The following is a 13062-nucleotide window of genomic DNA, read 5'->3' as shown; positions in this document are numbered from 1 at the left end:
AGTGACTGAACTTATAAAGACAATAAGACCTTGGGGGAGGGTGATGTCATGTATCTTACATTATTATATATAACTGTATCCTAACATGCTATACTGTAATAAGATATGACCTGTAACCACCAGCATACCTTACCACCGGGGGTGCACTTGCAAGAGACAGGTATATAAGCACAGGTCTCGGGCAAGTGCGGCATTCCAGAGCTGTGAAATAAAAGGTGCAGGTCCAGAGTGACCTTGACTTCACTACATGCCTCGTGTGAATCTGTACTGAGGGGACAGGACTTTACACGCAGCAGCTAAATTGTCCACTGTGAAGTTCCAGGTCAGCAAAGAGATAAGTGACCAGAAAATCAGATTACCACAAGGTTCCAGAGATGGAGTGCCTCACTGGCGGCCATAATGGGCTGAAATGGCCTCTTTCCGTGTTATAAATTTCTATAATTCTATGAACTCCCCCACCCCCGCCCCCAAATGCCCAGGAGAAGGTGTGCCCCCCATGTCCCTAAAGAAAGAAAGCTACGGGAACTTGCATTTAAAAAGCACCTGTCTCGTTCTCAGGAAGCCCCAAAGCTCTTTACAGCAAATTAAATGCTTTTAAAGTGTAGCCACTGTTGTAATGTGGGAAACGTGGCAGCAAGCTCCCACAAACAGCAATGTGATAATGACAAGGCAATCTGTATTGAGGTGTTGCTTGAGAGATAAAACTTGGCCAGGACTTGGCAAGAACTCCCCTACTCTGCTTCAAAATAATACCATGGGAACTTTTAGGTCCATCTGAGAGGGCAGATGGGTGCCTTGGTTTAGCGTCTCATCTGAAAGACGACATCTTCAAGCACTCCTTCAGTACGGCACTGCAATGTCAGCCTAGATTTTGTGCTCAAAATAGAATATCACAGGATCCTGAAGATGGAGTGCCTTAGTTCCCTGAAAACCAAGTGCTGTACAGCCTGGAATGGATTGCCTCAAGTTCCTTCGGATGGAGTCTCTCACCGCCCCAAACATGAAGTACTCAACAGAACCTTGCAGGTAAGTCCTTTACTTGCCTGTCAATAGTGGTTTAAGATCCACAAAACAAACCTGTTGATGTTAGGCTGTCTGAAATGCCAACTTTCAACCACTTCAGCTAACTGGACAACCAAATGTATTCTTGTGTGTGTGTTCATTGGCTCAGATCTCCGGGAAAATAGTCCCTATCAAGAGAAGTGATTGTGGGCAGTTGTCAGCTTTCCTTTTTCATAGCTGTCTGCATGAGGAGGTTGTCCATTTATCTGATAAATTACAGGGGTTGATCTCACTACTGAGATGGGTGTGTCTGCCATCAAAGTCATTTCCATAGCATGAATGGATGCCCAGAGCTACAGCACACCACCTCGCCAGATGGTTTCACTCCCCCAGAGGCAAAGCATGTTGGCAAACAGAAATGTCCACCTACAATCGCACTGAATTGTATTGATCTATCAAGGGTAAGGAATAGACACCATTTGACTGTACTGAGCTCCTCTTTTTGAAGCAAGATAAAAGTTTATCTGGACTCAACATCGAGTTCAACAATTTCAGACCATAACCTCTTTCTGTTCCCTTTCCTCCCTTTTTATTTACAACCCCCCCCCCACCCCACCTCCTTTTTTATTTTTATTTTTTTCTCTCCGTTTCCCATGGCAGCTGGTAATTATTCTGCCATTCACACCCTATCTAGACTCATCTTTTGTTTCATAACTTGTGCTACAGGCAAGTCTCGATTATCTGGGTCCCTCGGGGATTGGGCTATGCCGGGTAAACGATTTCTCCGTTAGAGCGAGTTGACAGTATAAAGTTAAAACTTCAATGAATAAATACTGTGCAATCAGCTATAAACAGTAACAAGGCAGTTAAGTATGGACATTACCAGCATGCATGCAGGTGGCCTCAAGGAGGAGATTGTCTAGCTCCGGGGTTCCGGAGCGTGCTGCCTCCCCGGGCCGAAAGGACTCCGAACGCACCGGCCCGATGCCTTCCCGGGCCGAAAGGACTCCGACATCAGCGGCGGCCACGAGAGACAGCGGCTGCAGCAGCGCGCACACACACGGAATTTTACATACCGTTACAACGGATTCCGTGTGCGGATAATCGAGAGTTGCCTGTATTACCATCTCAATTTGCCCTATCATCCCTTTTGTCTCTCCTGTTATCACAATCCTTCCATTTTGTTCTTTCCACCATCCCCCCGCCGCCCCCTTACAATGCCCCCTGCACTTCCTTAAGAATCTGTTACATTTCGAACTTTCGCCAGTTCTGATGAAGGGTCATTGACCTGAAACGGTTCTCTCCACAGATGCTGCCTAACTTGCTGAGATTTCCAGCATTTTCTGTTTTTATAAAAGTCGTGACTGCACAGTATTCCCATTTACCAAGCATGGTGAGAGTTACTTACCATATAACTCTACAGAGTTGCTGTTTATTCAACAGGGTGAGGATTGATTACTGTGTAACCGTACATAGTTTCTGAGTAGGGGTTAGAGTAAGGGTTATTCGCTGTGCAGCTACATGGGGTTCCTATGTTTTGCTGCTCATTAAGTTAGTAATAAAAGGACAATATGTGAATGTGTCGTGATCCATTGCACATTCTGTTATACAGCAGATAATGTCTCTTTGTATCGTTCTACATATTATTTTCCTGATTGCTAATTTCAATAGGTTAATTTACCAGCAGACTAATTAGTAACTACTGCAGCCTATCTAAAAGGAAATGTAAGTTCATACTTAGAGTTGTCCAAAACTTTAAATCATTATGCTAAATATCAAATTGAATTTAGTAAGTAGGGTTTATGCTGCAGTATTTTTTATATATGCTCTTGTGATCCCTGGGGAAGATTCAAGCACTTCCAGTTTGTAGGACATCCAAGAATAATCAGTTTCTAAAATACTGCTATGTAGTTAGGAACAAAGTGAAGGGACCTTGATGCAAAAATGTGAGAATGAGAGTAGAGAGAGAAAGCTATTAGTCACTTCATGGACATGGCTAAAGTATTAAATAAACATTTTTTATCTGTCTTCACAAAGGAAGCAGATGTTGTGAGGGTTACACTGACAGGAGAGGGGAGTTATAAACAAGATAATAATAGATAGGGAAGATGTGTTAAAAAGATTCACATTGCTGAAAGTTGGTAAGTCACCTGGTTCAGATGGAATGCACCCCAGATTGCTGAAAGGAGCAAAGGTAGAAATAGCATATGGCATTGGTCACAATATTTCAATCCTCATTGATTACAGGAGTAGTGCTGGAGGAGTGGAGGGTTGCTAATCTTATACCACTATTCAAGAAAGGGGAGAGGGGTAACCCAGAAAACGACAGGCCAGTCACCCCAACATTGGTGATTGGAAACCATTACTAGGGATAAAATTAACTTTCATTTGGAAAGGCATGGATTAATCAAAGAGAGCCATCATGAATATGTTAAAGGCAAATCGTGTCTGACTAACTTGATGGAATTCTTTGATGAGGTAACAGAGAAGGTTGATCGAAGTATTGCAGGAGATTTGTATAAATGAACTTTCAGAAGGCGTTCAATAAAGTGCCACACAGGAGGCTTATTAAGAAGATGGAAGCCCATGGACTGAAGGGGAAAGTGGCAGTATGGACACGGAATTGGCTTGGTGACAGGAAGCAGAGGGTGCTGGTAAATGGATGGTTTTCAGACTGCGAGGTGGTTCCTCAAGGGTCAGTTTTTGATCCATTACTCTTGTCAATTTTTATAAATGACCTAGACTCGGGTGTAGGGAGCAGCATTCTAAATTTTGCAGATGATACGAAATTTGGCAAAGTAATAGATAGTGATGAGGATAGTTATAGGCTTCAGGATGACAGACAGGATGGTGAAATGGGAAGAAGCGTGGCAGATGGAGTTCAGTGTGGAGAAGTGTGAAGTGATGCACTACAATCCTCTGGGAAAAGCACTTCCTGACATCTAACCCAGTTCTACCCATTCGTAACTTATACACATGACCAACCCCTACAACCACCCCCCAGCTCTCCCTGACCTGTCTAATTTAAATAGTATATCTATATGGACACAGTCTAGTCCCTTCATTATCTTAAATGCTCGAAATAAATCTTCCCCCAGAGTTTACATTGCTATGACTCTGCCTGTTATACACACTGTTATAGATAGAGCCAGCAATTTAAATCTATCAGGGTAACTGAGTTGTTTTAAGATTGGTATTAAACCTTTACCAAATTCTTTATATCACTCATCGTATGAGGGGACTTAACTGTGAGGAGGTGTGTCAGTGACATCAGAGACAAAGATGTTAGTAGCTTGGGAAGGGAGTCTGCATCTGATGAAGTTGTATTCAAATAAGCTTGGTACAAGAATCTGAGCATAAGAAATAGGAGCAGGAGTCGGCCATTTGGCCCCTCGAGCCTGCTCCGCCATTCAATAAGATTGTGGTTGATCTAATCTTGGCCTCAACTCCACTTCCCTCCCCACTCCCCATAACCCTTGACTTCTCTATAGTTCAAATATCTGTCTATCTCCACATTAGATATAGTCAATGACCTGCAGTTTTATTGAACTGCTGATGTACTGTGACTGAATTTAAAGAAATATACACTGAATCAAAACTAGTCACAAATGTCATCTTTAACATACGCACCTTTTCCTGAGTTTTGCCTCGCACCATCATCATGTTTATCATTGAATCAGTCCTGCCCTCCACTCTGTCACAGGCCTCTCAATGTTATTCCAGCCCCTTTTCTCTTGTACTTGCTTAAAATCTGTTCACCTCGAATACGCCCTGACCTCCCAAAGCCTTTCCACCATCTACAAGGCATAAGTCAGGAGTGTGATGGAATACTGTAATTCCCGTATTGGACTGTACAGTCACCTGAGAACTCACTTTTAGAGTGGAAGCAAGTCTTCCTCGATTTCGAGGGACTGCCTATGATGGTGATGATGATGATGGAATACTCTCCACTTGCCTGAATGAGTGCAGCTCCAACAACACTCAAGAAGCTCTACACCATCCAAGACAAAGCAGTCCGCTGGATGAGCACCCATCCACCACCTTAAACGTTCACTCCCTCCACCACCGGTGCACCGTGGCTGCAATGTGTTCCATCTACACGATGAACTGCAGCAACTCACCAAGACTTCTTCGGCAGCATCTCCCAAACCTGTGACTTCCACCACTTAGAAGGACAAGGGCAGTAGGCGTGTGGGAACACCTCCAATTTACCCTCCAAGTCACACACCATCCTGACTTGGAAATATATCGCTGTGCATTCATCGTCGTTGGGCCAAAAATCCTGGAACTCCCTCCCTAACAGGACTGTAGGAATACCTTCACCACACGGACTGCAGCAGTTCAAGAAGGCAGCTCACCACCATCTTCTCAAGGGCAGTTAGGGATGGGCAATAAATGCTGGCCTTGCCAGTGACGTCCACATCCCATGAATTAATTTTTTTTTAAGTTGGCAAGAGGGGGAGGCGAACTGCAAAATGGATGAGCAAGTGCCTGGATTTTGTGCTCAAGTCTCTGGAGTGGGACTTTAATTCACGCCCTTCTGACTCAGAGGGGAGAGCACTACCCACTGAGTTACGGCTGGCACCTACTTTAAACTGCAGTGTAAAGCTTTGTCCGGTCGAACGTTGAAGTTGGTTATTGTCAATCGCAGGGCAATGGGGCAAATGAACAAACAGGATGAATGGAAGAATTCTGCTCACGCACAAAGCCGGATGAAGGATGATTGATGCTGCTTGTAATTCAATACCTCCCCCACTGGTTGTGATACGGGTGTTTCTCTGTGCGCCTCAACCCCAGCCCCAGAGGAACACTTAATCCAGCATTGTCCTTCACGCAGCCCATTAGGTTAATGCGTCTGTAAACTACTCAGTGGGAATGAACAAGGCAAGAGACCAGTTAACACACTGAGGCTGCAATAACTCGAGCTCAATGCTGTATATACCTTGCGATTTGTAAGGAGCTCCAGCCTTTTCAATCTGTGGACAATTTATATCAGCCTGACGTGAATCTCCTATTTGAAGCCTCAGAAAAAATTTGGGGCGGTGGTGGGAGTTTCTCCAGGGCAGTGATAGTGTTTGTATGTCTTCAGTGTAAACGTTTTTGGGTTGTTTTCCTAATGCAACAGATGAACAATCAGAAGAGGGATGGAAGGGAGGACACCTGCGTCCATATATTAAGACCTCATCCCTCACATCAATGTTTTTATATACAGGCAACTTAGTCAGATTCAGAGAAGCTAAACGTTGGACTCTGATTCCAATGACAGAAAACAGAGCAATCTAGAAAATAAAGTATTTTGTAGAATTCAGTAATGTTCACAAAATAAGTTAGCCTGACGCATTTAGGAAAGGTGAACAGTTGGCTCAGAGATAATAGATTCTGTTTGCCTCAGAGACAATTGGAGATCAAACAAGTACAGGTACTGCCATCAAAAGTGTGGTAGAATCACTGGGGAATTATTTTAATAGACTAATTGTGGACGGTTAGATGCAATAAAAGATTTGTGACTCAGGCCTTATTCCAGTGGTGTCTCACAGTGCGAGGTGCAAAACTAGATGAAACAGCCAAAAATAATTCCCTGCTCAAGGCCTTTTATAGGAATAAGCTAGGCTAAAATCAAGCAGAGTATTTTACACAAAGGCTTTTGGAATAAAGAGAGTCCATTGAAGAAGAACAATCTGCATTTATCTAGCGCCTTTCACATCCTCAGCATATCCTAACATGCTTCATCGCCATTGAATTACTTTCGAAGTGTAGTCACTGTGGTTATGTAGACAAAGAGACAATTGATCTGTTTCTGAAGAAAGGGTCAACAGCTGGAAGGATAAATTTGCCAATGTTCACATTCTTCTTTAATAATGTACTAATTCATCACAAACTAAATACAATAAATCAGAAAACATTGCCATAGAATTACCCTTGACATAGTTGTCCTGTAATTGCTATTAACAGAGTGTTGGAGTTGGTCATTTACTGCATTTCCAAGTTGAAGCAGGAATGGATAGAGGGAAAGTGAAGGCTAAAACTCTGGGGTAATTTAAGAAACAGATGAATGCTGTGATAGGAGAGTCTGTAATGTACGCACCCGTGAGTATGCTCACAGATTTGTAGAGCTGTTGAGTTCTGCAGTCTGGAGAAGTCCGTGTTCCATGTGTATATTTGAAGGGGCTGCTCCTCAAATTTTGGTTGCACTTCAATCCCACGCTCCTGATCTTTGGGCACCCGGTGAGGAGGGGAGCGGGCAGGTCGGAGGGCCTCTTCGTAGGACTGCTCCTGGGCCTGGCTAAGGTGACCATTAACCGGTCCAGGCAGCTGGTGGTCGAGGGAGTCGTTCAGCCCGACTGCCTGCCTCTCTTCTGCCATTGCATTCACGCCAAGGTGTCTCTGGAGATGGAGCATGCGGTGTCCACCGGCATGCTCGCGGCCTTCCGTGAGAGGTGGGCGCTGGAGGGACTGGAGTGCATCATCACGCCCCGGGAACAGAATTTTAATTAAATTTGCCCATGTTAATTTGGATTTATGGGTTCTAGTGCCCTTAAAAAAAATGGGGGTACTTGATTTAAAAGTTCTTTCAAAAATAGTTGTGGAGCTGTTGATTTCTGCAGTCTGGAGGAGTCCGTGTTCCATGTGTATATACAATGTGAGGTTGCAGCCCCTCTTCCATTATTTGAAGGGGCTGCTCCTCGATTTCTGGCTGCACTTCATTCAGTCCTACGCTCCTGATCTTTGGGCACCCTGTGCAGAGGAGGGCCACCTCGTAAGACTGCTCCTGGGCATGGCCAAGGTCGCCATTAACCGGCCCAGGCAGCGGGCGGTCGAGGGGGTCGTTCAGCCCGACTGCCTGCCTCTCTTCTACGTTTGCACCAGGTTATCCCTGGAGGTGGAGCACGCGGTGTCTACCAGTATGCTCGTGAGAGGTGGGCGCTGGAAGGACTGGAGTGCATCATTTCGACAGGGAACAACATTTTAATTTAATTTGATTTGTCAAGGTTCCCTTTAATGTTTGTTAGTTAATTTGTGCTTTTTTTGTGCCCTTACAAAAGGGGGCGCTTGAATTAACGTTCTATCAAAATAGTTGTAGAGCTGTTGAGTTGTGAGTGGCTTAGCCAGTCACGTGATGTTCACAAGACTCAATAAACCCCAGCCAGTTGGGTTCGGGGGATCCACGTGAGGCAGGTGGTTGTGAGCCTGGTGGATGAACTGGTAATGTGGAGTGTGATTGTTAATCCTTTGCTAATAAACCAACTAGTTCTTAATAGCAATGTGTTGCTATCAATTCTTAAGCAAAGAACCCATGAAGCAAATACATTACAGAGTCTTTCTGGATAGATGAGCTAGTAAGCACACCAACCTAGAAACTGGCAAAAGCTGACCAATACCTTCAAAAATAATCCGTCACAACCCCAAAAAGCTGACAACATAAGAACGGCCCTGATTGCATAAAATTTACAGCATAGAAACAGGCTATTTGGTTCAACTGGTTCATGCCGGTGTTTATGCTCCACACAAGTCTCCTCCCACCCTTCTTCATCTAACCCTATCCCCATATCTTTCTATTCCTTTCCCCTCATGTGCTTATCTCATCTTCATCATAGGCAGTCCTTCGGGGCCGAGGATGACTTGCTTCCACACTAAAAATGAGTACTCAGGTGACTGATGAGCTCATTTTAAATGGTAGAAGATGCCTGTGCGTGAATTCTTTTAATGTGGGGTGGCCGTTGCACACCAGCCACCACACGGGCTTGATGGAGCAAGGTTTAATCCAGTGGCAAGGGGATCCAAGATGACTGGAGATCAGGCTCTGCCGCATGTGCCAATACACACACACACACACTCAAACATACTCCTACTGTCCTCCTCCCTTCCTCCTTCCCACAGGACCTCTCTCTATGTGGAATTCATAGTCTGCAATGTGAGCCTCACGACCTCACAGCCTCGCTATTGGCCTGTGCAGCGCCTTCCCTTAGTTTTGTCCACGCTGCTCCGCCTCTGGGCTCTGACCTCTCCACTCCTCCGTGCCTTGTCCGTCCTTTCTTCTCCACTTCCGGTCTCCGGACCTCGCCGGTCCCGACCTCCAGACATCGCCCGTCCCGAACTCCCGACTTCGCCCGTCCCGACCTCCGCTCCTCCCCAATTCCGACCTCCGCTCCACGCCGCTTATCTAGCTTCCCCTTAAATTCATCAATGCTATTCACCTCAACTACTCCTTGTGGTAGCGAGTTCCACATTTTAACCACTCTCTGGACAAAGAAGTTTCTCCTGTTGGATTTATTAGCGACTATCTTATATTTATGGCCCTTAGTTTTGGTCTACCTCTTACTTATAAGTTTATAACACGTGAAAACAAATAGTTATGCGAGATTTATACTTTCAGCTGTAAGTACGTCCAACATTTCTTCACAAAACATAAATACATGAAAGGGAGAAATACGAAAGTTGAAAGACTAATATTGATGGTGTATTTACAGAATGATTTGGGACCAGGCTTCCCCTGAAAATTTAGAAATTCTACATAAAAAAATGACTCATTCTCGTTAATGTACACATTTGGCAATTGATAGATTTTAATATTGAAATAAGGAAAATCAAAGTGACGTTTAGATTTTCAACATTCCAACCAGATCATCACTGCTGCAATAACAGCCTCAGTGTCCAGCTATCGACCCCCTCCACCATTTCATTCACAGAGACAGTACTTCCTCCAACTTTCCAACCTTTCACCAGAGTCTTTTTCCTCTTTGAACCCTCCAAGGACATACTTAAACTCTCTCCATCTTCTTCCTTTGATTCAACCTATCACTTCCTCCATTTATGAAATGCATCCCAGGCTTTTGAGCAAAGTAAAAGAGGAAATAGCAGAGGCCTTGACCATCATTTTCCAGTTCTCTTTGGATCTGGGCATGGTGCCGGAGGATTGGAGGACTGCTAATGTAGTACCCTTGTTTAAGAAGGGAAAAAGGCATAGGCTGAGTAATTACAGGCCTATCAGCCTAACCTCAGTGGTGGGAAAATTATTGGGAAAAAATCCTGAAATACAGGATAAATCTGCATTTGGAAAGGCAAGGATTAATTAGGGACAGTCAGTACGGATTTGTTAATGGAAGATCGTGTTTGACTAACCTGCTTGAATTTTTTGAGGAAGTAACCTAGAGGGTCGATGCATACGATGTAGTATATATGGACTTTTTAGCAAGGCTTTTGATAAGGTCCCACATGGTAGACTGGTCATGAAGGTTAAAGCCCATGGGATACAGGGCAAAGTGGCAAGTTGGATCCAAAATTGGCCTGGAGGTAGGAAGCAAAGGGTAATGGTTGATGGATGTTTTTGTGACTGGAAGCATGTTTCCAGTGGGGTTCCGCACAGCTCAGTACTAGGTCCCTTGCTTTTTGTGGTATATATCAATGATTTAGATTTGAATATAGGGAATATGATTAAGAAGTTTGCAGATGACACTAAAATTGGCTGTGTGGTTGATAATGAAGAGGAAATTTATAGGCTGCAGGAGGATATCAATCTACTGGCCAGGTGGGCAGAGCAGTGAGGTGATGCACTTTGAAAGGGCTAATAAGGAAAGGGTATACACATTAAGTGGTAGGCCACTTAATAGTGCAGATGAACAAAGGGACCTTGGAGTGCTTATCCACAGATCCCTGAAAGTAGCAGGCCAGGTGGATAAGGTGGTTAAGAAGCATACGGAATGAGGTGGGTGGGGTGGCTTGACCCATCCACCTCCACGGAGGTGTGTGGGGGACCTGACCCATCCACCTCCATGGCACGAACCTGGTATTGCAGTACTTCCAGGAACGGTGCAGTGGCTCTAGGCCTTTTGGCTAAGAGCATTGGCGCAGAGTGATCCTTGAATGGGCCCAAGGTGACCTCTGGCTTTTGTGATTTGACAAAGAATTGGAACGATTGGCTACGAATTAAAAAAAAAAAAAAAAAAATGCTTGCCTTTATTGGTCAAGGCATAGAATATAAGAGCATGGAGGTTATGCTTAAATTGTATAATACTTTTGTTAGGCCACAGCTGGAATACTGCCGTTCTGTTCGCTGTATTATAGGAAGGACGTGATTGCACTAGAGAGGGTGCAGAGGAGATTTACTAGGATGCTGCCTGGAATGGAGAATCTTAGTTATGAGGACAGATTGGATAGGTTGGGTTTGTTCTCATTGGAACAGAGGTGGTTGAGAGGAGACCTCATTGAAGTGTACAAAATATTTGAGGGGCTTGGACATAGTGGATAGTAAGGGTCTATTTCCATTGGTGGAGGGGTCTATTACGAGGGGGCATAGTTTTAAGGTGGTTGTTGGAAGGTTTAGAGGGGAGTTGAGGGGGGGTTTCTTTACGCAGAGGGTTGTGGGGATCTGGAACTCGCTGCCTGGAAGAGTGGTGGATGCAGAAACTCTCACCACTTTTAAGAGATGGTTGGATGGGCACTTGAAGTGCCGTAACCTGCAGGGTTACTGAACTAGAGCTGGTAATTGCGATTACTGGATGACCTTTTGTTGGACGGCGCAGATATAATGGTAAGTACTGCAGGGAATAGACAAGGCCAGGGTGATCTCCTGGACTAGTTTCAATTGCCTGGATGGGTCAGAGAGGAATTTTCCCAGATGTTTTTCTCCCTAAATTGGCCTGGGCTTTTATCTGGTTTTTGCCTCTCCCTGGAGATCACATGGCTCCGGTTGGGGTGGAGTGTAGAAAGTTTCCGTATAAGGGTGTCGCCGTTGTGTGAGGCGGTCTGATTGGGCTGGGTGCTCTTTGCCTTTCCATCAGAGTTCATAGGTTTATATATAACCTTTAGGGCTGCTGACCAAGAGCCGTGTGGTTCTTTGTCGGCCGGCGCGGACACGATGAGCCGAAATGGCCTCCTTCTGCGCTGTAAATTTCTATGCTTCTATGTTTCTAAGCTGGAACTCTCTTCCCCTCAAACCTCATGCAGGCACTCTTGCCCCCACCCCAGTCAAACTAACACTTCTTTCATCACCTCACTCCCTGAATATCCTAGCCCAAACTGCTGCTTCTAAATCTCACTCCCAAATTACCACTCCCAACTTCTGGGCCCTTCCCTATGTCCACCATACCAATTGATTTCCCTCCTTCCCTCTCCCTTAGTCCCACTCCTACCTGTGCTGTTGCGAATGGGTTCCCTCACACTTCCAGTCTCCCTCCAGGCAGTCAGCATGCATGATTGAGAACAGGGCAAACAGCCTTCCTTACCCATATTTATCGGGATCATGTGATGCAGCAACCCTCGCCAATAGCCCTCTATCCACTCACAAAAAAAAGTCTAATCCATTGTATCAGCTGAAGGAGAGAACCTGGTATCAATTGAGGTGTTTTCCCCACCACCCTCCTTTAGATGGCGCTGTCATTGGAGCCCGAAATGGCCACAGTGCCAAAGAAACAAGAGAAAGTTTCTCCAATACAAAAGCAAAATACTGCGGGTGCTGGAATCGGAAATAAAAACAGAGAATGCTGGAAATCTCAGCAGGTCAGGCAGGACCTGTGGAGAGAAACAGATCAGAACTGGAAAAGTTCGAGATGTCACAGATCAAGAAAAAGTTTCTACTGGTTATGCAACACTACCTTCTCGAGTTCTTATTCATTACCGGAAGGTTTTCTATATCTCTATTATACAACTGCACCATCCCCATTGACTGTTCAAAACCCTGCAGCACAGAAAAATACGTCATTTTGCCAAAAAAGATTGGAAAACCAACTCCTCTCGTGAGAAAAATTTTGCTCCTAATGAGTGAGAGGAAAGAGAGAAAAGAATGCAGTCACATAACTTGTGTCAGACAGTGTATCTTGTCCAAAGGAAAAATCCTTTCCCCTGTGACAAAGATTGGTTGTTTTGAGTGCCCTTTATTTCTAATGGGCTTTGGATAGTTTCCATCGGCAGATACTTAACTGCAGAAAATGGATGGCACGACACAACGGCAGAAAGTCAATATGGATTTATGAAAGGAAAATCATGTTTGACAAAACTAATGGAGTTTTTGAGGATGTAACTGATAGAATAGATAAGGGAGAACCAGTAGATGTAGTGTATTTG

At 44.6% G+C, this 13062-nt stretch overlaps 1 protein-coding gene across 1 annotated transcript in view; it reads left to right on the top strand.

The window, feature by feature from the left end:
• Positions 1-950: 950 nt before the first annotated feature.
• fez1 (fasciculation and elongation protein zeta 1 (zygin I)) overlaps positions 951-13062 on the top strand; it is a 125229-nt gene continuing 113117 nt past the window's right edge. The window contains exon 1 of the mRNA XM_070894325.1: positions 951-1026. Within this exon, the coding sequence (XP_070750426.1) occupies positions 953-1026 (74 nt within the window). The 5' untranslated portion in view covers positions 951-952. The remainder of the gene's footprint in view (positions 1027-13062) is intronic.

The sequence above is a fragment of the Pristiophorus japonicus genome, chromosome 11, assembly GCF_044704955.1.
Source record: "Pristiophorus japonicus isolate sPriJap1 chromosome 11, sPriJap1.hap1, whole genome shotgun sequence".
Classification (NCBI taxonomy): Eukaryota; Metazoa; Chordata; class Chondrichthyes; family Pristiophoridae; genus Pristiophorus; species Pristiophorus japonicus.
This window is presented reverse-complemented; position numbering and strand designations above follow the sequence as displayed.